The 24129-nt window shown below is 39.0% G+C and overlaps 4 protein-coding genes across 6 annotated transcripts; 2 read left to right on the forward strand and 2 right to left on the reverse strand.

The window, feature by feature from the left end:
* The first annotated feature begins 19 nt into the window (after positions 1–19).
* Positions 20–3950, forward strand: rgp1 (GP1 homolog, RAB6A GEF complex partner 1). Of its 3 annotated transcripts, none has more exons than XM_020937844.2 (9): positions 20–97; positions 606–721; positions 790–923; positions 1021–1104; positions 1179–1328; positions 1419–1565; positions 1650–1777; positions 1879–2056; positions 3119–3950. In XM_020937844.2, exons 1-9 carry the CDS (start codon positions 56–58, stop codon positions 3340–3342), a joined length of 1203 nt encoding a protein of 400 aa, XP_020793503.1. In that variant the 5' UTR covers positions 20–55; the 3' UTR covers positions 3343–3950. The 3 variants fall into 3 exon arrangements, with proteins under 3 accessions (XP_020793503.1, XP_020793504.1, XP_055012077.1); XM_020937845.2 differs by lacking the exon at positions 20–97 and adding an exon at positions 206–494; XM_055156102.1 differs by lacking the exon at positions 20–97 and adding an exon at positions 206–374.
* A 20-nt stretch (positions 3951–3970) lies between these two features.
* On the reverse strand, positions 3971–6205 carry msmp1 (microseminoprotein, prostate associated 1). Its single transcript, XM_055156103.1, has 3 exons — positions 4896–6205; positions 4715–4823; positions 3971–4301 (listed from the first exon to the last, which is right to left on the reverse strand). Exons 1-3 carry the CDS (start codon positions 5236–5238, stop codon positions 4133–4135), a joined length of 621 nt encoding a protein of 206 aa, XP_055012078.1. The 5' UTR covers positions 5239–6205; the 3' UTR covers positions 3971–4132.
* Positions 6206–6650: 445 nt separating this feature from the next.
* On the forward strand, positions 6651–18213 carry pik3c3 (phosphatidylinositol 3-kinase, catalytic subunit type 3). The gene is given in 26 exon segments (XM_020937775.2): positions 6651–7024; positions 7614–7802; positions 7928–8071; positions 8253–8382; positions 9090–9176; positions 9244–9339; positions 9417–9488; positions 9571–9675; positions 9802–9894; positions 9976–10161; positions 10500–10630; positions 10872–10950; positions 11142–11206; positions 11278–11383; positions 12183–12299; positions 12384–12419; positions 12421–12516; positions 13914–14042; positions 14458–14527; positions 14748–14812; positions 15706–15790; positions 16302–16376; positions 16451–16619; positions 17345–17435; positions 17793–17918; positions 17998–18213. Coding segments are annotated over 26 exon segments (2622 nt in total). The 5' UTR covers positions 6651–6959; the 3' UTR covers positions 18013–18213.
* A 327-nt stretch (positions 18214–18540) lies between these two features.
* si:dkeyp-75h12.7 (uncharacterized) lies at positions 18541–24129 on the reverse strand. The gene is made up of 7 exons (XM_020937832.2): positions 23972–24129; positions 23721–23841; positions 22629–22798; positions 22258–22430; positions 21314–21476; positions 20163–20293; positions 18541–19747 (listed from the first exon to the last, which is right to left on the reverse strand). Exons 1-7 carry the CDS (start codon positions 24060–24062, stop codon positions 19454–19456), a joined length of 1143 nt encoding a protein of 380 aa, XP_020793491.1. The 5' UTR covers positions 24063–24129; the 3' UTR covers positions 18541–19453.

A 24129-nucleotide genomic window follows, 5' to 3' on the forward strand; every position in this document is an offset into this window, starting at 1 on the left:
GGGGTGATTCATTTAAACTTTCATTTACGACGCTATTACATTCAACTTACTGTCAATGCGCCACTCACAGAAAATGGATAAATACTTCTGTAATGATGTATGTATTATTTTAATTTGAATTTACACTTACAATATACCGTAGTTTGCCCTTTGCGTCTTTTATTCTCCCCCTTTGTATTAAACGCATAAACGATAGTCCGGGCTGCCACGGTTCTAGATACAAATGGCTGACCAAAACATGCCCGGTTGATATTCTTTAGTTTTTTGGGATTAATAAGAAAGTAAAATGCAGTGTATTTAAGATTCCTTCTTTAACTACCGTAAATGCATCACATTCGTTTTTGAATGGTCGGGCTGCAGAACTTCATTATAACGTTAGAGTTGCTATTGTTTACGTTTACGCCATCTCCGGCTAGAGTGAAACTTGATGTAAAATTAACTTGTTCACTTTTTTCCCTTGCTTCGCCGGGTGTCTGGGATATTTACTCGACAAGGTACGCTAATTGTAAACAAACTAACTTGAGTCGACAAGCTCTGTCCACCCTGGTCCTGTTGTTAACTGCTACTTCTCTATTATTCCGTCATTTAATCTTTTTTTGTAATAGATGATTGAGGTGGTGGCTTCTATGGCTCGGGGTCCCGTGTTTCTGGCAGGGGAACTTATGGAGTGCCTCATAACCTTCACTAACCCCATGTCCCACCTCTCAACTTCTGCCACCAGGTACAGATGTTCCTTTAACTGACCTGTTAAAGTTAAAACGTGTGTAATTTAAACTGTGGTGTTTTCAGTGAGATGCTAGCCTGGGCCAGTGCACAAATCCACTGTCAGTTCCATGCAAGTGAAGGCAGAGTGGCCCTTCCACAGCAGGGCAACAAACAAGATGTCCAGGCTGAAAATGACACTGTCCTCATCCCAAGCAGAGGTTGTTTCATCTACAGAAGTGTAATTTGTGTTGTGTAACTTGTGTATGTTTTTTTTTTTTTTTTTTTTTACAATTTCCTTCCTCATGTTCCCATAAGGAGAACGAGGGCAGTGTGTGTTGGACACTCCACCAAAAATATTATTCTGTGATCTCCAGCTGGACCCCGGAGAAAGTAAAACTTGTATGTATTTCACCATTCACCAAGTTTATGCATTTTGTTAATTTACACACTTAGACTGAACCATAATGTTTCAGATTCATACACTGAGGTTGTACCTGTTGATGGCCCACCTAGCTTTCGTGGACAAGCAGTTAAATATGTCTACAAACTGACAATTGGCTGCCAGAGAGTTAATTCGCCTATCAAACTTCTTCGAGTTCCTTTCAGAGTACTTGTTCTGCAGGGTGAGTCTTTGCTACGAGACAAAGCTTACAACAACAGTTTCTATTCTTTGTATTTAAACATATTATACATTTTTATTTATCTATTTAAAGGCATGCCAGAGCCCCCATTTACACAGGATGAGGAGGTTTCACCCTCCAATCCATTCCTGGAAGAAGAAGACGTCAGTCGAAGAGATGCTCGGCCACTGGAAAGAGCACTTGACTTGTTAATGGTCACTACCTCAAGACGATGTCCTCGTGAGTCAACAATCTTTGTAATCTTGATGCATAAAATGGTGTGTAAAATATATGTATAGTGCAGTGAAAATGTTTTTGGTCTAGATATGTTTAATATTACTAACATGCGTGGAAAGGTGGCAAAGTTCTGCATCTTCAAGACAGTTTATCGACTTGGGGAAGACATCATAGGCACATTTAATTTTGCAGAGGGTGACATTCCATGTTTACAGGTATATCTAGATCCTCACATTTTCCCATTTTAAACCATAACTCACATTCTGTTTTGGATTTTCTCTTCTGCTTTTGACTGTATTTTAATTCTTTCCTCCAGTATTCAGTTAGTCTCCAAAGTGAAGAGGAGATTCAGCAGCAATATCAGCGTCGACCTGGACAGGGCACTAGTGTAACTGGACACGGCCGCCATCTAGAGTCATGCCTGCACACCGCCTCCAGCCACTTCTCCCTTCCCATTCCCCTGAATGTCACACCCGGCTTCAGCACAGATATAGGTATGTCCCACATGAAGGAAACACATCTTTTTGATAAGAAGTACTAGATGCCATTAAAAGGTTTAAAAAGGTTTATCTTAAAATGCCCATATTACATAATTTATGCCTATACTGGGCTATTTAATGTTGTAATGTTGTGTCCTCATTATAAAACAAATATATGGAGTTTAGTTTTGTTTCATTCACACATGTTCAACACACAAAAACTCAGCAAATTTAGGCTGAACTCATCTCTCAAGCAGGTAGTTTTCTTATAACTTGAAAACTACCTCTATATGACATCGCAAGGATAAGCTTTGTAGATGTAGAGCAGGGGTGTCAAACTCATTTTGGTCCGGGGGCCGTATCCAACCTGCTTTGATCCCAAAGGGACCAGATCAGAAATCTCATGGCATATAAACCCCAAAAATAGCAATAAGTTCAAATATTTGTGCAGAGAAACACAAATCTATTACAGAAATCTTTTTTAATTGATGAACTCTTTCTTTTACAAAATATTATAATATTATGAACAACCTGAAACTTTAAGAAAAATGTAATTTCAACACAGTGTTTTAACATTAAATTGTATGTAAATAGGAATAAGTCAATTTTTTTTTGGAAAATCCTGCACTCGGCTCCACTTTTCTCATTTTTGACATTTTGCTGATGAGGGTGTCACGGTCAACAGTCAAAACGATCGTCCTTTAAGAGCATTTGGAAAGAGACAAGTCTTCATTTGTGCTGCTCTGGTGGGAGGTGGTCACGCACAGAGACGCTGGAGACGCTGCTATGATAAGCACCGTGGAAAATACAATATTTTAAAAGAAAATATAATTAAAATATTTTAGTAGAAAATCAGCGGAGGGCCGGATCCGGCCCCCGGGCCTTATGTTTGACACCTGTGATGTAGAGGGACTAATAAATCAGGACTACTCAAACAAAACACAACTCTGAGTATGTTTTTGAGGAAGTAACAGAATTATAGCATGACTTAAAGCTCTTTTATTATAGGCACTTAAACATTTGGTAATACCTTCAAAGTTGATGACAGTTCTAACACACTAATATCTGACTCTGCAGTGACCCTGAGGTGGCGTCTGCACTTTGAGTTCGTTACTGCTCGAGAGCCAATGGAACCTCCGGTGGTGCAGCAGAACCAATCAGAGGTCACAGTTTGGTCTGGGGCAGAACATGTCGATGTGGATACTTTCAGCTGGGATCTGCCCATTAAAGTACTGCCCACAAATCCAGCCCTGGCATCTCATGTGTCTCAGTTCACAGGGACCAACAGCATTAACATTTAATTCATTTGACTTTGCATTGATTTATTGTGAATGCAAGATAAAATGAACAGAGAGATAATGGTATATTAACACTATATCCTTATACAGAATTATTTGCCTGTTCCATGTGCAATTCACAGCTGATTTTTACTGTTTTGGGCTGCTATTCATGTCTGTATTTATTTAACTGGAAACTCATGTTATTTCACAGATCAGTTGATGCTAATTTTGTGCCATCCAGGAATAAGATATAATTTAAGCAATTTTAAATTAAAACAACTGAATTTCTATCTGGTTGATATTGAAATGTTGGCTTAAAAAAGTAAGTCCAGTTTTTTTCGTTTTAATTTGTTTATAATATTTCACAGATCATGTTTCCTAATCATAATTGGTTACTATATTTTATGGTTTGAGACTGACAGACCTTTACATTATTTTATCTGAGCAATAATTGCAATTTGAGCAGAATAATGATGCAAGTCATCACTTTTGTTTTTATTTGTTGATTTCAATTGAAGAGTATTTAAACAGATCCACTGTTACATCTTACATATATTACAGTGTAAATTTGCTTACACAGTATTTACATTTCCTGGTAAATAAAAAAAATAATAATAATTAAAAAAAAACAACTTATGAAATCATTTTATTTGGCACAATGAAGAATAAAATAATTGTATAAAATGACTGAAATAGTGGCTTGCCTCCTGTAAGCGTGTTCTACATTATGGAAAGATTAAATACTTTTTTATGAAAGAGCTTGAATGATTTGAATGATTATCTAATAGCAGGAAAGCTGTCTGAAGCTGTTCTACTCTTTGAGCTGTTGCTGCAGCGGGAGAGACCCATGGCTGGGGTCCTGTAGGTCGTCAGGGAAACAGGGCAGCCGGGGGTCAGCTGTTTGGACCAGAGACACTTTACATGTGACTGACTCCACTCGAACCTCACACCACGCTGGGAAGTCCACTGGCCGATGGGCCCTAAATGCAGAATGACAGAAGAGAATTCAAAATCAGAAAAGGTAAAACTAAACACTGCTGATGCAGAATTGAAAACCTTAAAGAAAGCATGTTAATGAGATCTATTTCTGTCTATTTTTAGTACTGATGTACAGATTCAGATCAAATGAATTGAAAACAAGAATTAAAACAATACCATGCAATAATCTAGTTTCTCAGGTATAATGTCAAAGTTCTGAACACTTAACTCGTGTGCACTCTCAAAGTTATTGTTTACTGTAAACAACATATAGGCCACTAAATGGAGCACTGAACTGTTCCCTTACATTCTTGTTTTCTTTCATAACAGCTATTGTTTTAAACACTGTGTATATGTGCCTTTTTTATATTCTTGTGAATTGGAGAGCTTTCTAACACAAAGTATCTTAACTTACATCTCGCAGCAGCCCACCCCGACAGGGTGCAGACAGGTACACTGCATGCAGGTGTCATCCACCCAGGTTTCACCCAGTGCATAGTGTCTCCCTTCAAACATGCATAAGGCTGAAATAACAGGGCAATGAGTGACCAGATTTATCTTTTTTAATTTTATTGAATCCCCAGCATGTGTCCTACCTCTGAGGTTGATGTGACACTCAGTTGGTGCTGCGGATGCTCCACTGCTCCACAAAAGAAGGCTGACCACAGCCAGGGTCCAGTTGATGCCGGCAGGCTTCATCTCGTCTTGGTTCTGTAAGAGTCCAGGCTCTGGTCTCGTGTTCCTAAATTTATACCTATCCCGGGCGGGCTGAGCGGCGATGGCGTGGAGGAGTGGTCCGTTGCAGCATGTGGCCCACAGGCTTGCCCCGGTCAGTGGCGTATGTGGGGGAACGACTTGGCGCTGCTGTGGCACTCCGGAGATCACCTCGATGCGCTTCAATGAGCATGAACCTCCAAAGAGATAGAAACAATGACACATCCATTTGGTGACTAAGAGTAAGGTTCGAAGAGAGGAGAGTGTGTGGTTAAGGAGGGGGAGAAGCAAAATTTATGAGATGGAATAAAAACTGATAGTAATTTATAATAGGAGATTCTTTTATTACATATTTTCCCCCAGCTTAATCAGCTGGTCCTTTTGATTTGCATAGATACTTTCATATGTTTCAGAAGTTAATTTGATGACTTTTTGTGTTGCTCCATACATCAGAGCAGCGTAAAATACTTGGGACAAGAAGCGAAGGTGCATACATCCAGAATTTGTACTCAGAGGCCCCTCAAAGTTTGTGTGAGTCATTGTTGCCAAAGTGGAGCTCCAGATTGAGCATACAAAGAGAGTTAATGTAGGGTGATCCTACTGTAAATTTAACCCTAACAGACAGAAGTATACGGTACTTGAAAACTTTGTCACTGATTTATGGTTTTATGGCAGGATGGTGCCCTTTTGTTCCTTGGGTGTTGCTGACCTCTTAGGCCACTGGGTGTTGTACAACGCCGATGAAGTTCAGTCACACCCGACTTGACAAGTAGCTGTCGTCAGCCCCAAACACAAGAAAGATTAACACTATTAAACCAGAGGATTTTCCAATCTCACTCCTCTCAAACTTCACGGCATATGCTTTTAATTGGAGAAAGGAGATTTTTAATTGGTAACTGTTTGTTAGAGTGGTTTACTACAGTCACTATGAAGTCATATGTTAGGTCTGTGATCATAGCTGTCTTGTGATTTGAGCAACCTCTGGCAGAATTATATATGCACATACTAGTATCAGCCAAAGGTTTAAACACACCATTGCATTCAGTTGTGTTTTTTTGTTTACTTCTTTATTGTAGATACATACAAGACATCAGATACATGAAGCAAAATGTATTGAATTATGTAGTTAAAAACACAGACACCCTTTGGTTTGTTGACAGCGCTGCAAACCCTTGGCCTTCTCTCAGTGAGATTCATGATGAAGTCTCCTGGAATGGTTTTCACCTCACAGATGTGGCTTAACAGGGTTCATTGGTGGAATGCCAAGAGAAAGGACCAAAGGGGTCCAAACAAAGTGAGGCAATTGACAAGTAGTAAACAAAAATATGAAATGATTCAAAACATTTTAGATTCTTCAAAATAGCTTCCCTTTGTTTTGATAAACCTTTATTTTGTGTGCACTGTTACTTTAAGTTCTCACGGTAGGAAAGTCATGATAAAAGTAATTGTTACAATGCTTCATTATAATACATTTTTGAATGCCTGATTCAGCTCCTTTAAGAGAACGTAAGCCCCGCCCAGTTTTCTCCACTTCCTCCTATTTTTACCCAGACCACACCAACAGATCCACATTACAGATGAGATGATCAACGTTGTCCCATATAAACTCTGTGTACTGCACGGGTTTCTAATTCCGGTGATCAGCTATTTTCCCCTGAGCTGATCACTTCTGTAGCGGCTGTGTTATTGTGAAGCTAAAACACCAAATCATGTCCGGCGAGTGGACAGTCTCTATAACAATGTATTTATTGTAAATGCAGATATTTGTTAATATAATTTAATCTATATAAATATAATATCCGTTCGGCCCTCTGTACGACTTCAGGCAGTAAGCTGAAGAAAGTCTATGCTGATCCGAGGCCTAGCAAACACAGGCTCCAGGAGTCCGGGCTTTCATGGTGAAGTGGACGGGTCTTGGTTAAAATCCGGTGTTCTCCCGTCGGAAGATGGACACGGACAAATTTAACTATGTTTACAGTTGTGACCTGGATATCAACGTTCAGCTTAAAATGTAAGTTTAACAAATACGCGACTACACTGCAGTGACAATCCATCTTGTGACTGTGATGACAGGATGTTGTCCTGGTTTACATCTGTCACCCCCAAGGCACATGACAGCCATAGGCCTTTATAAAGAGAAGATTATATCATACTACTCTGTGTTCAAGTGTTTGGTCACTGATGGATATGTGAGAATTGGTCCCTAAAATATTGTTTTAATTTAATTGCATATTTATTGGCCAACTCAAGTTTTGTGGCAGCTATTAAACTGTCAAATCCAAAGTATTTTTTCCTATAGAAATATTGTGTCACAGTTGCCAAAGAATATTATGGTTGCCCAGTGAGGAGTTATATTCTTTTAGCTTCAAGCAATAGCACTGTGTGGAAAGTGTCATGGCTTTATTAAAGTCACATGCATAGCTCATGAGTTTGTAAATTGCATTATAAATATTAAATTAACCATCTACGAACTGTTACTTCTCAACATAACCATACTAGCATGAACAAAACAAGGATTTTTATTTTAGTACTAAAATCAGAAAACAAATAGACCAAGGCAAATGTTATAATTACAGCTTCTAATGACGTGTTATTTCCAGAGGCAGTTTAGAAGGGAAACGAGAGCAGAAGAGCTACAAAGCCCTGCTGGAGGACCCTATGCTGCGCTTCTCTGGCCTCTATCAAGAGAACTGCTCTGACCTCTATGTCACCTGTCAGGTGTTTGCAGAAGGGAAGCCCCTGGCTCTGCCTGTCCGCACCTCCTACAAAGCCTTTAGCACACGCTGGAAGTGAGTACACAAAGATTTACATTTGTCAGTTGCACATAGTACACTTTATTCACACATATGTAAGATGTTTTTTCCACAGCCCAGTTTCTCACAGGCCTCTGTGTTAATGATGTTTTTCTGTGCAGCTGGAATGAGTGGCTGCGGCTGCCAGTCAAGTACCCAGATCTGCCTCAGAGTGCCCAGGTGGCCCTCACCGTGTGGGACATCTACGGCCCAGGGAAAGCTGTTCCTGTGGGAGGAACCACTGTCACTCTCTTTGGCAAATATGGGTCAGTAATATTGTCCTATGGGGACCTTAAGACCGCCAACTGAAATAACAAAAACTCTGTTGTTGAATGTTGAGTTTAGTCTCAACCAGTGACTGTGAATGTGTTCATGTGATCATATTATCAAGCTGACAATGGGTCTTCATTCAGTCATGCTCACAGTAATACTTTTGTCTCCTTTCAGTATGTTCAGACAAGGCATGCATGACCTCAAGGTTTGGCCAGGAGTGGAGGGGGACGGAGGAGAGCCCACTACGACCCCCGGACGCACCAGCAGCAGCCTGGCAGAGGACCAAATGGGCCGACTGGCCAAGGTACGGTACCTGAGAACAATGGAGGAGCCAGCTACTTGAAAGGAGCAGGAGTAAGGTGACTGAGGATGTGATGAGAAGTGATAGAGGGTTAACTGGACATTGTTGGATGGGCTGCTTTGTCTGAAGCATCATTTGTTCCAGGGTCCTGACCTGGAGGTACTCAGGGATGTGAGTACAGGAGGAGTTGTGTGTGTCAACAAGACCAAATGTATTTGCAAATCTACATGTAGTAGATCTTTTCTTTTAAAGTCGTTCCTGCTTTGGAATAAAAGTAGATTAGTCCATTTGTAAATACATTTTGGCTTGACTGCTGCTAGAAACACTTGAATGTACATGGGACATGCCTATGTTGCAAAATCTACACAAAACATGTTTTTTTTTCTTATGAGCCATTAATTTGATATTATTTCTTCCATGGGGTGAGATGGTGAAGCTTATGTGTCACAGAGCAAAACTGTGGCTCTGTTTAATTACTTGTAGACAAGAAGCTATTATGTTTTACAAGTTCTTATTCATCTTATAAACACTAAACAACACTAAACTACAGTGCTGATTTGTGGGCATCCTGCTTATGGCTTAGTTTAAGCTTAACCCACTTGGACTGGCTGCTGAATCCTGGTGTGTGCATGTGTTCTGGTGATAATTGTTGGCCCCACCACCACCACTCGTATTCACCTCTCTGCTCCTGTCCCTCTATCCTTGTGCAGTTGACAAAAGCCCATAGGCAGGGTCACATGGTGAAGGTGGACTGGCTGGACCGTCTGACCTTCCGAGAAATTGAAATGATCAATGAGGTGGGGGCATTTTTATATGGCAAACACAAGTGGCTGTCATCATTTTAATTGTTATGATCTTTTGTAGAGCGAAAAACGTAGCTCTAACTTCATGTACCTCATGGTTGAGTTTCCACGCGTCAAAACAAATGACAAAGAATACAGCATTGTTTATTATGAGAAGGTCTGTTTTTCTTAACCAGCTCATATTTAACTTGAGTTTTATTCATGAAATGAATGAAATATTTTTGGTTTTGACAGGACGGAGATGACACAGCACCTGTTATGACCAGCTGTGAGATTGTCAAAGTCCCTGACCCACAGATGGGGATGGTGAAGAAATATTCACTATGACTTTTACATTCTGAAGGTTGGGTATGACTTTTTATGATCTTAATCTTAATCCTTCTTCCAGGAGAATCTAGTAGAGAGTAAACATCACAAATTGGCTCGTAGCCTGCGCAGTGGACCCTCAGACCACGACTTAAAGCCCAATGCTGCTACCCGAGATCAACTCAATGTAAGAGACAACAGTTCACTAACAGTCCACTAATGTTCACTACAGCAATGTTCAGTACAGTTCACTAATGTAATACTTTACTCCTTCAAAATAAAAGACTAAATGGTTTATGACTATCACTGACAGATTATCGTGAGCTACCCCCCAACCAAACAGCTGAGCTCTGAAGAACAGGATCTAGTGTGGAAGTTCCGGTACTACCTCACCAACCAGGAGAAGGTGGGTTCTCTGGGTCTGAGATTAAGAAGTACATTATACTGTGCACTCTTTGAGTAGTTATGAACATGTCTCCTGGTGCAGGCATTAACAAAGTTCCTGAAGTGTGTGAACTGGGACCTGCCTCAGGAGGCCAAACAGGCTCTGGAGCTGCTGGGGAAGTGGAGGCCGATGGACGTGGAGGACGCTCTGGAACTTCTGTCCTCACACTTCACAAACCCCACTGTTCGCCGCTACGCTGTCACGCGCCTGCAGCAGGCAGACGATGAGGTTCTACCATAGTGCTCTTTTTATTCATTAAAGAAACACTCTGTAACTTTTCTTGTGGGAGGGGGGGGTCCATCACCTGGGTGTCACCATGGAGATAACGGCAGGGTGGCATAGTGTTTTTACTGTGAGCAGGCTTGCTTCTCCACAGAAGTGACCTGTAACTTAGCCTGGTGGAGTTCCTTGCTTGTCTCCAAGGACATGGATAAGTTATATGTCATATGGTGGAACATTTCAACAGAGCAATAACATCTCCATAGAGACAAGGTGGTGGACCCCTGTACAGCTTCAGTATGTTAACTTGGACCTGACATTTTCTTTGTCTTCATATTTATTTTTAGGATCTGCTGATGTACCTCCTGCAGTTGGTCCAGGCTCTTAAGTACGAGAACTTCAGTGATATTCAAGGAGGCCTCGAGCCGGGCAGCAAGAGAGACAGCCAAGGCCTCTCTGATGACTCTGCTCTGGACAGGTCAGTGCTGTGTCATCTGTCCAGCTGGACCAGAGATATAAACTTGTACCTCCAGTGGGGCTCTTTTTTCAAATACTTACAGCTTTCTGCAGAATTAGATTATTTGTCTTTTAAAGAAAAATACACAACGCTACAGTGCTACAACTCAAAAGAGGGCAAAAACAAGGAGAAAATACTACTCACCGTTTTGAATCTGTTTTGAGATCATTGTTGTTTCCGTTGGCTTTATTTTTTTTCCTAGTTCCCAGATTCTTTCAGCTCCATCGGCTTCTGCGGCCCCACAGAAGGGCAAAGATGGAGGGGATAGCGAAAATTTAGAGGTAAGACACAATAAATTGCTAAATTAATTTACTTAAATTATGTTCCTTTTTATTTTTATTGTTTATTAAATCTATTTGTGCAATATTAGGAGCTGACAAATGCTGTTGAATGTAATCAAATACACAAACCTCCTAAATAAATATTTGATGTACACATTTTGCTGAATTTTCTAGTGTCTGTTTTGTTGCAGGACCTATGCACATTCCTCATCTCCAGAGCCTGCAAGAATTCAACTCTTGCCAATTATCTATACTGGTGAGAACTAAAAGAAAAGAAAACTTAAATTTGCCACTGAATATAGTAAAAATAGTAGTTTGTGTATTCAGGTATGTGATAGTGGAGTGTGAGGATCAGGACACTCAGCTGAGAGATCCAAAAACACATGAGATGTACCTGAATGTGATGAGGAGGTTCAGCCAGGCGCTGCTCAAGGTCTGATCAACATTTTTACTTCCTCACCGTCACAATTATATTACAATTATGTCATTACGAAAATGTACTCTAGTAGAAAATACTTAAATTCTGAGTATCATGGTCTGAGTACTTTACTTGTTTACTTATAGGTTTACTTATAAAGACTGTAGATTATTTGACTAGTTTCAGTTTAAATCTAACTTGTATTTAAAGGTACTATATTATGCAAAAATTGACTCTTGTGAGCTTTAAGCCATATTAGAATGTTGTTACCGCATCAAAAACATATTTGGACTTGTGTTTTGTTGCATGCACACTTGTTTGCATATTCAGCATTAGTCCGTCTACATCTCCATAGCTCAAAATGCTCTGCTCCACCTTGTGAGATGTCAAGTTAACAGCTACCTTTTATCTTATGTTTAGTAGAGCTTGACAATTCCATGACATCACAAGGTGGAACAGAGTGTTTTCAGTTTGAGAGAAGAACTCGGCCTAAATATGCAGAGTTTGTAGTTTAAACTAAACACAACTCCAGGTATGTTTGTGATGAGGAAACAACTTTATAGCATTGATCAGAAAATAGCGCAATATAGACCCTTTACTTTATTCTACTTGAATAAAAACATTTCTAAAAATATTTATTTAAATAAAACTCCTACAAACTCCTTAAATTTAGATGAATATTTTAAATTCAAGTAGTCATTTTATCCTCAAGTCATTTTATCCTTTTATCCTTATACATAATCATGTTTCCTATCTACTACACTTTCTTTATGTTATGTCATAATAATAGTTTATTATTGTTTCCTTTCAAAAGGGCGATAAGACAGTGAGGGTGATGCGGTCACTGTTGGCAGCTCAGCAGACCTTTGTGGACAGACTGGTGCAACTGATGAAAGCAGTGCAAAGAGAAAGTGGAAACCGTAAAAAGAAGGTACTGACTTTGACTTAAAAACATTTAGAACAGTGTATTTGCTCCGTGTTTGTTTCAGTTACTCAAAGCTTATCCTTCCTGCAGACTGAGCGACTGCAGGCTCTTCTAGCTGACAATGAGAAAGGTCAACCTCTCAGAAATAGAGCCCATCCCACTCCCTCTGGAGCCTCAGGTCCAAATCAAAGGAATTGTCCCAGAAACGGCCACACTCTTCAAGGCAAGGCCCAAAAAGCACTTCAGAAATCATACCAGCAAAGAAAACTTGCTCTGTGTACTATGTAACTTTTTTGTTGGGGGTCCATCATCTGTTTGTTTCTATGGCTGTGTCACTGCTCTGCCTGGAATGTTCCACAATATGACATTAAACAGGTTTATCTTACATTAGTTCAATTACAGGTGGTTTTATGTTTCAGAAATACCTCGAAAAATGGGCATTCTGACTGAGTGGGGTTGCCTCTCCACAGATCTGACCTGTAACTTGGTCTGGTTTAGTCTTGAAGATAGAAAGGTTTACTGTCATACTGTGAAACATTCCAGACAAAGCGATAACATCTTTACGGAGTAAAGTAATTGATGAACCCTCAACCAGAAAAGTTAGACTCCTTTACTCATTTGTCCTTTGCCCTTTTAATCTATAATAATACAGAGACGTCACTTCGCAGGGCAATAATTTTGACAATTTTTGTTGAACTAACCTCAAATTTTCACAGAATGTATAGAAACAGATCAAGATTTTATATTTAATGTTTTATTTTTTTATTTTTTCAGGTTGAGCCATGTCGTTCACTCCCAAAGGGAAATCATTTTGCGTTTTGGAAAATCAAAAATTTAAAGAGGAAGGCTGCTAATGCAGGGCTAAAGGATCTGATATGCCAAACGTCATTCAAGGAATTTGGGTTTGCAAACGTGTTCTCCTTACGGACTTTTTGCGGCTTCACAAGAGTTTTTCATGAACTAGCTCGGCCTTCTATTCTGATGTTGATGTTGATCTACCAGATCCTTTAGCCCTGCATAAGCAGCCTTACTGTTTACATTTTTGGTACCAAGTCCAAATTTGTTTTCCAGTTGGTGAAGATTTTCCAAATTTTGCTTTGATGGTGCACTGCACAGTCTTGGGTGACTGTGTCCAGGCGTATTCAAAGATGCAAAATGACTTCTTTTTTTAAGGCTCAACCTGAAAACAGATAAAAAATAAAACATTAAATATAAATTCTTGATCTGTTTCTATACATTCTGTGAAAATGTTTGTTTATTTCAACAAGAATTGCTAAAATTGACCTGCGAAATTATGTCAAATTTTTTGGGACACCCTATATATAAATAAATTGCCTTTTTTTTAATAATCTCTCTTTCTTTGTTACCTACACATGCACACACACGCACCAACACGCAAACGCACACACAGGTAATACTCCTACAATGTACCAATTTTACCCCCCTTCTCCCCATTCTTTTGTTTGCACACTCTAAATTCACCCCAGTGAATATATTTTTGCACTATTTGTTCACCTGGTGTTTGCAAATTTTTTAAAAATGTAAAGAAATCATACCAGCATCAGATCAGTTGATTTGTTTTGATAATTGATTTGAATAGATTTTTTTGTTTGTTTACAGAGTGCCTTGATGCCAGCAAAGTTGATTTTCAAAGCTGAAGATGGAGCAATGTATCCTGTCATCTTTAAACATGGAGATGACCTTAGGCAGGATCAGCTCATACTTCAAATCATTTCTCTCATGGACAAGGTATGTATTTACTTTTCATACATCATAAAGGTGCACTGCGTAACATTTCTAGTAGAGAGTCAGCCACATGCTTGTCTCCATGGAAATGTTATTGGTTTGTCTAGAATGTTCCACAGTATAGATTAAAACTCTAAAACCCCCATCATGAGGGAGACAAGCAGGTAACTATGCTACATTACAATTCAGATCTGTGGAGAGTCAACCCTGTTCAAAGAAAGACTATTTTTGAGCAATAAAAACACCCATAATGAATAATTGCTAGATTGATATGTTTAATGTCATAGCATGGAATATTACAGGCTAAGCAATAACATCTTCATGGAGACAAGCAGAAAAGTTGCGCAGTGCACTTTTAAATAAAATTCATAGGTCATAAAAAATAAGGGAAAGCTAACAGAATGACTATCTGTTGTAGCTGTTAAGAAAAGAAAATTTGGACCTGAAGTTGACTCCGTACAAGGTTCTAGCCACCAGCACAAAACATGGTAATGGAAACATAACATCCTTAACACAATATGTATGTTTATGTCATGAATAGGGGTGGGTCAATATAAGTTTTCTTCTTCTCACTCCTTTTAGAAAAATCTGCTTTTCTGTTGTTTACAATGTATATGATTATTTTCTCTCTTGGCACAAACTTGAATATAAAAATCAATCAATAATAACATTCAAATTGTAATATATTACAATTTTATCCCTCTTTAGGTTTCATGCAGTTTGTCCAGTCTGTACCTGTCGCAGAGGTCCTAGCAACTGAAGGAAATATTCAAGTATGTCTTATGTTCATGTTATACGATATTTTCATGATATTCCTCTCATGGTATGATATTCTTTGCGATAATTTGTGGAGGCTAACCAAATTGTGTATATGCTACTTTTCTGTCATTATCAAAAAATTATGAGATTTAAAAGTGCTTAATAACAAGTATTTCATCATGCAGACACAGCAAAGGATTGTGGTATGTGTAGGTCTCTCTCGTTTAGTTGATGCTACACCATAACTATGGATTTAAGCAAAGAAATTTGTAATTCGATATATTGTGATGACCCATGATATTATTGTGAGACTTTTGAAGATACGATATCACGATGTTCTGGTTATTGTTACATCCCTAGTTCATGTTGTGTATTTATTTAAGTTCAGTTTATTTGGACTTCCTTTACATTTCTTTACATTACATGCTAGGGATGGTACAAGCTCTCGTGCCACACGATGTCGCAAGACGAAATTGTTGCAAGATCGTGCACACATCAGAAAAATTATCTTGTGAGATTTTTTTAGTTGGTTTGGACAAAAATAGAGTTACATATTAGTGACATAGTTATTACATTGCTTATAGTTCCAAAAAGCAAGGCTAGAATGGAAACAAAAATATCAAATCAAATAAAAGCGTGAGGCCAAAATTGGAAACTGAACCACACAATTTATATGTTGGGAATTAAGTTAAAATCTCGTATCTCATCTCATCTCGTCCCATCCCTATTACATGCATACATAGAAGCATACATAGCCCATCAGCACCTACACCCATACAGTTTCTTGTTTACAGCAGAGAAACTTTTCACTGTATATTATTGTGCATATTATTATTCATAGGCACATGCACATCATTTTTATTGTGTTGTAGTCATTGTGTTTTTAAAGAGGACTTTTTGTCTGCAGAGTTTCTTCAGAAAGCATGCTCCGAGTGAAAAAGGGCCGTATGGAATCAGCCCAGAAGTGATGGACACATACGTCAAGAGCTGTGGTCAGTGTCTGCTGGTTTATTTGAAACTACTGTTGTTACGATACTGAAATTTCAAACTTGATTTCAATACTAAGGAATAGACAAGAAACTTAATACAGATTCTGATACTGCAATGATAATAATGAACACTTTCTTCTGACAATAGAATGACATTTTTAACATGACATTCATAGTACTTTCTTTTATCTTACCATCTGGTTTTATAATCTGTGTAATCCCTCAATCGTCCAGGTAGTGGTCCATGGGCATATACTAGTCTATGTGCTCTGATACAACTCAAGATCATTCTAAAGCTGTTCAGGAAAGGTTCATTTTTGTCCAGTTCATGTGAATTTTTTAGTGTTATTACTTCAAATGAGTAGTTTTAATGTTGATTAGTATTTGATTTTTTATACTTTTGACAACTCTATTTGAAAATACATTTACTTATTTCTAAAGTACCAAAAATATGATATATACGTTCTTAACGTTTAGGAAGGATTTCATATTAAACCAAATTTCTTATTTCCAGCTGGCTACTGTGTGATTACCTATATCCTGGGAGTGGGCGATAGACACTTAGACAATCTGCTGCTGACTAAGACTGGTAAACTCAAAACACTAAGCATGTTTTCAGTATTCAAACATTGTGTCTGTAGGGTCACACTGTGTGTTTTACAGGCAAGCTCTTCCACATAGACTTTGGCTACATCCTTGGCAGAGACCCCAAGCCCCTGCCCCCGCCCATGAAACTTAGCAAAGAGATGGTGGAGGGGATGGGGGGCATGCAGAGTGAACAGTACCAGGAGTTCAGGAAGCAGTGTTACACAGCCTTTTTGCATCTCAGAAGGTAACTGCATTGCATTGCACTGTAACTATGCATTTTTTCAGTACAATTTTTTTTTTTGTTTGTTTGTTTGTTTTGGTTTGTTTTTTTGAATCCAGAGCCAATTTAGATAATTTTCCCCAAATTTGATTACTCTCTAACAAACAAAAAATGTAAACAAGTAGGTGTTAGTTTCAGTGTAGTGACATATGAATGAAACATGGTGAGGAGAAAATTCAGTTTGTCGAGTGGATAAAAGGATAAAAGCGAAAACGTCTTCAACCAAACTAACTTTTGACTGAATTTTCTCCTCGCCATGGATTCTACCTGGACGACTGAGGGTTTCTTCAAACCGAAACATTTTTCTTTTGCTATACTTGAAGTTACTGAGTTACTCTATGCCTTACACAACACTACTACATACGCTGACAAAAATGTAAAAACTCAAAAAAAAAAAAAAAAAAGGATTTTAAAACATACATTTTCCGGAGCCTTTGATCAATACGAGCGTTCATGTCTCAACTCACCTGCTGTAGTGCCACCTAAGTCATCTCTTTCTGCTCAGATTGTGTTCATGTCTAATTTGAGCATCAGAGCTTCTAAGAGAGTAGTGCATTCAGTTAGCTTCACACCCCCAGAGAATGTTGAGGACAGCTGCAAAGTATCAATAGAAACTAGACTTGCTTCATTAGCTGTAGAACATGGATATATTATACGCACCTCTGCTTAATCTGCCTAATACTTTACAGGTACTCCAACCTGATTCTGAACTTGTTCTCTCTGATGGTGGATGCCAATATTCCAGATATTGCTCTTGAGCCCGATAAGACTGTCAAGAAGGTGAGAGCCACAATTTCACTGCACTAACTTTTGTCTATTAATAACAGTCATGATGATGATGGTGATGGTAGTAGTAATAGTAATAATACTAAATAATAATAGTAATGCCTTTTATTTATATTGTGCTTTTCAAAACATTCAAAGACACGGCACAAAGAATTCATTTAAGTATACTGTTTGTCGGCTATTGTTTTACTGTGTGTGTCAGTGTCTTTAAGAGAATATAGGCATACGTATAAAAGCAGGTTAAACATTAAAAAAATAGATGCGTTTTAAGTACAGGTGGAGAGTTCAGCCATTTCTAACTATTCTAGTTCTACTCATATGTGTTGGGTTTACGTCACCTGCCGTTATCAGGTACAAGACAAGTTTCGACTGGACCTTTCTGATGAGGAGGCGGTCCACTACATGCAGAGCCTCATCGATGAGAGCGTGGGAGCCCTGTTTGCTGCAGTGGTCGAACAGATTCATAAGTTTGCCCAAGTATGTTTTCACTTTTTACCACAATATTAAAATAGAAATTAAAGTATTGTGTTCTAAACTAAACTTAATATCCCTGTAGTACTGGCGCAGATGAGCTACTGAGGTCAGTCATGATCAACAAAAGAATCTGCAGCAGGAAGGGGTCGGTTGGGCTCTGACCGATGCCATGTTCAAGGCCAAGAATGCACTGCCAACCTTCACTGCAGATAAAACAATAATGTATGTGTTTGCATTGTATATATTATGTATATTAATTATTGATTAATAAGGCCAAATAAAAAGACTTGAAACAATATATTTGTGGACAATACATTGTGCTACACTCAGTGTTGCTGAGAAGACCATCTGTGGTCCACACTGGGGGTAAAGCTAACCCCACAGAGAGCAGTGAGTCAGAGCGGGTGACTAAGCATTTCCTGCTAAAAATAGTCAAGAAGCAGCCAGAAACTATACATGTGTTCTGCCCCATTAACGTTTATGCCATAGAGAACTACACAGGGCACAGAGAGCAATGCCCATTCAAGTCCAATGGTGGTGAGGCCTTTAGTAACATACTATTGTGTTCTTGATGCAGTTGGTCTCATTCTGTGTGGGTAAAATTACTAAAAACACCAAACGGAGATTAGAAATTAGTTTTGTTTATTTTAAACATCTCTTTAACAACTGAATCCATAGTTTGTGTTGTAGTGTGGAAATGTTTTCTTCAGTTTCACAGATGGAGCTTCTGCACAGACGGAGTCAAAAAGTGGTTGGAATCATACTTAAAGTTCCCCAATGTTGCAGAAAGAGTGCAAACCCAGCAAAACAGAGGCAAACTGAAGCCATCAGCCCCAGAGCAAAGGCAGTGGTGAGTCAGACACAAACAAACTGATAGAGCGAGGTCCACGTGTGGGGCTGCACGCGCCTTTGGACAGGCGCTGGAGCAGAGAGCTAAATGAACAGAAACTCCTGGCAGAAACAGTGGAGCGGGGGCAGATACAGAGGAGAGCACAGGGCACCACTGTTGCTGGAGAGGCTCCTTCATTGGCATCATGGCTCTGTCAGAGGAACATGCTCAGAACACCAAGAGACATCCAGAAAGATGTTCAAGCCACCTCAGCTGGCGCCTCTGGACGTGGAGGAGGACCAGCTGTACTAAAATTTCCTCTCATGCGAACCAGCTTATCTCTAAGGGAGAATCCATCCACCCTTCAGAGGAAACTCATTTCAATGGCTTTTATCCACGATCTTGTCCTTTTGGTCATTACCCAAAGCTCATGATCACAGGTGAGGGCAGGAGCGTAGATTGACCGGGTAATTGAGAGCTTTGAATTTGGACTCAGCTCCTTCTTTACCACAACAGATCCACCAGTCCATCTCACATCCGCCCGAGATCATGAACTCCGTCATTTGGAACAAAGACTCTCCTCCACCTGTACTCATCTCTGCCAAAGGAATCAGCCCATCAGCAATTAAACAGCAATTCAAACTTTTAGAACGTTAATATACAATAACATGTAATCCAAAAATGTTTTTCAATTTACTTTTCCATTCCATTACAACAAATGCTGGTCTATATAAGGCTTAGTTGACAAGTCTAATGCCTTCATAGTGACTAATTGTGCTGCAGTGTTGTTTTTCATACTGTCAATGGTCCCACCACTGTCCCAGTACAGAGCCCTGGACTGGAGCTCCTTTGAGGTGAGCCTGGGTGAGGTAGGGGTGGAGTGCAGACTGGAGGTTGAGGCGGACTCTGAGGACTCTTTATAACTGACTTCAATGTGAACATCCTCAAGGTTGACAGGAACCATGGAGAAGGGGACCAAGGAGACGGGTTCGTGGATAGGTGGCTGCATAAATACAAATATTGTGTTCAACAAGATTGTGTTACTATGTTGTGTTTTGTTTCATTCACATGATTAACACACAAACCACACATATTTAGGGTCCTCTCTCAAACAGAAAACACTCTGTTCCTCCATTTTTAACTCACATACACCTTCCCTAGAATCATTTGGATAATTTCATGGAACTTCTAACTTGAAAACTACCGCTTCGAGACATCACAAGGTAGAACAGAGCATTCTGAGTTTTGGAGATGTAGAGAGACTAATAAAGCAGGATTACTCATAACAGTGCAGAAAATACTGTAATATGGGCCCTTTAAATGAAAAATTAGTAATGCAAACTTTAAAATTATGAGTTTTAGTTGTATAAACATGTAAATACAACATTTTAAATCGTGACTGAGAATGGGGTACTGACCGGTGATTGGGGCTGACTGCTGGGGGCTGGTGAGGCTCCGGCTGGTCTTCGTCGCCATAGAAACACTCCACAAAGAGGAAGCAGTAGCAGCAGGCTCAGAGCGCCCCCTATGGCCACCAGAGGCACCAGTCCTGAGGAACACGTGAGAGCTGCATGATTTCGATTTTGAGAAAGACTTACATTACATTTACTTGGGTAACTTTATAAAGAAATAGTACTTTTCAGAGCAGTTTTCTAGATGCATACTCTAACTTGAGTAAAAGTTTTGTGTTTACTCTTCCCACTGTGAGTAAGCATCAAAATATTTATGTTGACAATATTAAATTATTTGAACGTTAACATCAACAGTTTTTTTGTTTGAGATATGATTTAGTTGTATCATTTTTGCATCTGAAAATACCAGATTTTGTCATGTTTTTATGATTACATTAACATTTGATTTATAATTTGAAGTTAAGTCCTGACAGTTACTCTATGCTACTCTTAATTGAGTAATTTCCTGGACTACTAATTGGTATGTCTGCTGCATTAATATTATTTTGAACATTACTCTTTTGGGCAATATTTGAATACACTTTTCTGTCAGTAATATCAGTTATTGTCAAAACCAGGACTAGATCAAGGCTAAATTTGGACTTTAATGAAAATGATAAATAAATTTGCTTCATTAATATATATATATTTTTTTTTAAACAGTGCATTTTAGTCAGTCATGTGAACACAACATGTCGAGTATGTTGTGATATTGATTCTTTTCCGATATATTGTGCAGCGCAAGAACACTCAAATCAAAAGCACGTCTAATGGACATCTAATGGATTGGGAAACAGATACGGATCAATATTAAGACGACTGTAGAAACTAGATGCTCTTTTGAGCAGGTATTGATACTAAAAAAAAAAGTCACATCCACAGGACAGAAATGAACCTTTCCTGAATAGCTATAGAATGACATTGAGCTGCATCAGAACAAAGATAAGAGCACATAGACTAGTATACTCCCATGGGACCACTAAGGGATTACACCGATATAAGACCTCATGGAACCACAATTTAATGTTGAAAATCACATTTTCTTGATTAAAGAAAGAGTGTTTTTATTATCATCATGAACTGGTCATGCTATAATCTTGTCTATTGGATTCTCTCACCTGTATAGGACACAGTCTGGATGCACTGAGGGCTGGACATGGGGGAGGAGGTCATGTTGATGTTGGGGAAAGAGAAGTAGGCCACAGCACAGTAGTTCTGACCTGCAGCTAAACCAGAGAACACCACGAAGGATAAGGTCTCATAGGTCCAGACTGTACGGCTCTGAGAATAAGAGGACAATTTATTACCATATACAGTGAAAAAATGTTTTTAAAAAGACTCACTGATTAAACAATGACAAAATATTATTATTTTGTTATGAATTATTTTCAAAGCAGAGATGGGGGTTATATTCAAGTAAAACTAGCTGTTATGTCCCATATTAGCTGTATGTAAAAGGTTTTCTTTTAATTTCTGTATGTCAACCTTCTGAAAAAAGGCATCTATCAATCTCATGGAACATGTAAAACATTAGTGGAAATCTGTAACACACTGTCTAGACTAAATCTCATGTTTAGTGAGATATTCTTCAACTAGGGAATTGTCAACAGCCAACAAATACTCAGTCTACTTCTATCAGGTCATCCCCAAGAACACCAGCTATACCCCAGATAATTCAGGCAGAATTTGAAATCTGACTTTCTTTTGTATAGAGCTTCTTCTCATTTAAAATTAGAGTAGATCAGACAGCAGAGGCCAAAACTACAGCTCCTCAGCTTCAAAAAGAGTGCGGCCATTCTGTGCTCCAAAGTGTTCAGAATCAGATTCTGTTTGAACTGAGACTCATTTTAGTCAGACATTCTTGGAAAAAAACAGGCTGGAATAGTAAGAGGTTAAAAACAATAAAATAAATTAATTAATCATTATGCAACATATTTCACCTAACACATTTATTTCACCTAAACCAACAGGGAGTCTTTTGCAACACGCTGAGCTCTTTGCATAATACTACACATTAGGTTTGTGTGTAGTCTGACCCATTGACTGTATACACAAATCTGACCTGGTACTCGCTGAGTTTGTTGTAGAGCGTCACGGTGGTCAAGGGGTCGATGAGCTCCGTGATGGGGCAGCAGCGTCGCGCAGAGCACCGCCTGCTGGTCGCACACGGGAACTGCACCTTGACCAGCAGCTGATCTTCTTGTAGAGACAAGGACAAGGAGGGCGCACTGAAGGCTGGAACCGGGAGACACACACGGGAATGTGGGTTTAGATTCATGGGAATACACATGGGTTAATTATACAGTGAGTGGTCTTGTTTCATAGAGTTTAACGTGATAAAAAAAAATGGTTAGGTCAATGGCCATTTTAATAAAAAGAAAACAATCACGTCATATAATTTCCTCGAGTGTAAAATCGTGAAATATGACTAACTAAAGTCTGTGTAGTCGAACTTGCGCGGTTTCATCCACACGGTGGTGCTGGGGCTGAGGTGCACCCCCACGCGCATCATGCTGTACCCCTCAAAGTTGGAGACCGCCTGGGACACGTCACAAGTGCGAGAAGACACCCAAATGCACCACGAAACATCCCTCCATGGGTCCCTGAAGTGGACATAACACAGTTTAAATTACTAAAACCAGATATAAGAAAGGTTGTACGAGAGTTAGGGTGAAATGCATCAATGAATGTATCAAGTAAATATATATTTTTACTCTCTATACTGTATATTGATCGATTATGCATTAATACAGTTGTTAACCGGCCAAAGTTTGAATTCTATTCCAAACCACAGCCCTAGATCATAAATGGTCATTTAAATGCAGCTATCTTATAGTTGCTTATAATTGTGTGTGAACTGACTGACTGACTTACTAATCATTTTTATTTATTTCAAAACATTCTATCAAAAAACGCGCTTTGTGTTGCATTTTTTTTTATGAAAAGCGCTCTATAACGTTTGATTGACTGATTGAAAACTGGGTTAACACAGGAGTATGTATGGAAGTATGTGGTGACAAAAGTAGTATCGCTGTTTAAAAATACAGATATCATAAAATCATATTTGAGAATTATTATAAGTAGCCTAGTATTAGTAGTAGTATTATTAGTAGTGTTATTGTGAAGAAACGTCACAAATAGACTATTAATCATGATTATTGACTGTATAATGAAACCGTTTGCTGTGTGTTTCTGAATGATAAACTCAAAGGGACACAAACAGCCAGGTAAAAAAAAAAGCACTTTTCTTGAGTTTTCTTTTATGTGGTACCATTTTGAGAATGGTTGGCCCTTCAAATAGATAATGTTTTGTATTATTGTATAGCCTAGTTTATTTCTATGGCAACAGTCCTTACTTTTCATCATTCTGAAACCTATGAATAGATTGAATAGCATTATTATTTTTTATTAATTATTACTATAATATCGTAACATGAATTATCACAAATCACTAACCAATAACACTGACATTCCTAACTGAAAAAGGCACACTAAGTAAAGCGTGCGTGCAGACTCCAGACTCACCCCGGCTTCTTCGTCTGCACGCTGAAGGTTGTATTAGGACTGGCTTTGGGACAATCCCACCGCAGGAGGCATCCTAAATCCACAGACTCCAGAGTGGTGTAGCAGGAGATCCCAATCGACCCTGCATGGACACACGGCACAAGCACACAGAAATAGCACAGGCGCATTGATCTGTTAAGTCACACCTCTGTTAAGGTGACTGTAGATACAGAGGTACAGTTGTATTGAAATAAGTGCATGTAATTACTCACCGTTGATGGACAAGAAGAGGATGAAGCATGAACGAAGCAGAGACCTCAGACCATGAGAAATCAAATCTTGGCCCGTCATCAACTGTTCCATGTTAAAATGAAGATTGGAGGAGTAAAAAGTTGCATACAAGCAGGTTGGACCACAGAGGGGGAAAAGA

This window comes from Boleophthalmus pectinirostris, unplaced genomic scaffold (assembly GCF_026225935.1).
Source record: "Boleophthalmus pectinirostris isolate CB_2022bp ecotype Guang Dong unplaced genomic scaffold, ASM2622593v1 HiC_scaffold_20, whole genome shotgun sequence".
Lineage (NCBI taxonomy): Eukaryota > Metazoa > Chordata > Actinopteri > Gobiiformes > Gobiidae > Boleophthalmus > Boleophthalmus pectinirostris.

Coding starts and splice junctions, on each gene's coding strand:
- si:dkeyp-75h12.7 (XM_020937832.2), bottom strand. CDS start 24,062: ATGGAACAGTTGATGACGGGCCAAGATTTGATTTCTCATGGTCTGAGG. Junction 22,431..22,628: donor GTTCGACTACACAGACTTTA/GTTAGTCATATT, acceptor TCCCGGTTCCAG/CCTTCAGTGCGCCCTCCTTG. Junction 19,748..20,162: donor GCAGTCAGCCCCAATCACCG/GTCAGTACCCCA, acceptor GTATTTATGCAG/CCACCTATCCACGAACCCGT.
- rgp1 (XM_020937844.2), top strand. CDS start 56: ATGCGCCACTCACAGAAAATGGATAAATACTTCTGTAATGAT. Junction 98..605: donor ATAAATACTTCTGTAATGAT/GTATGTATTATT, acceptor TTTTTGTAATAG/ATGATTGAGGTGGTGGCTTC. Junction 924..1,020: donor TGTCCTCATCCCAAGCAGAG/GTTGTTTCATCT, acceptor TGTTCCCATAAG/GAGAACGAGGGCAGTGTGTG.
- msmp1 (XM_055156103.1), bottom strand. CDS start 5,238: ATGTGTCATTGTTTCTATCTCTTTGGAGGTTCATGCTCATTGAAGCGC. Junction 4,824..4,895: donor GTGTCACATCAACCTCAGAG/GTAGGACACATG, acceptor CTGTTATTTCAG/CCTTATGCATGTTTGAAGGG. Junction 4,302..4,714: donor GGGGTGGGCTGCTGCGAGAT/GTAAGTTAAGAT, acceptor TTCTGCATTTAG/GGCCCATCGGCCAGTGGACT.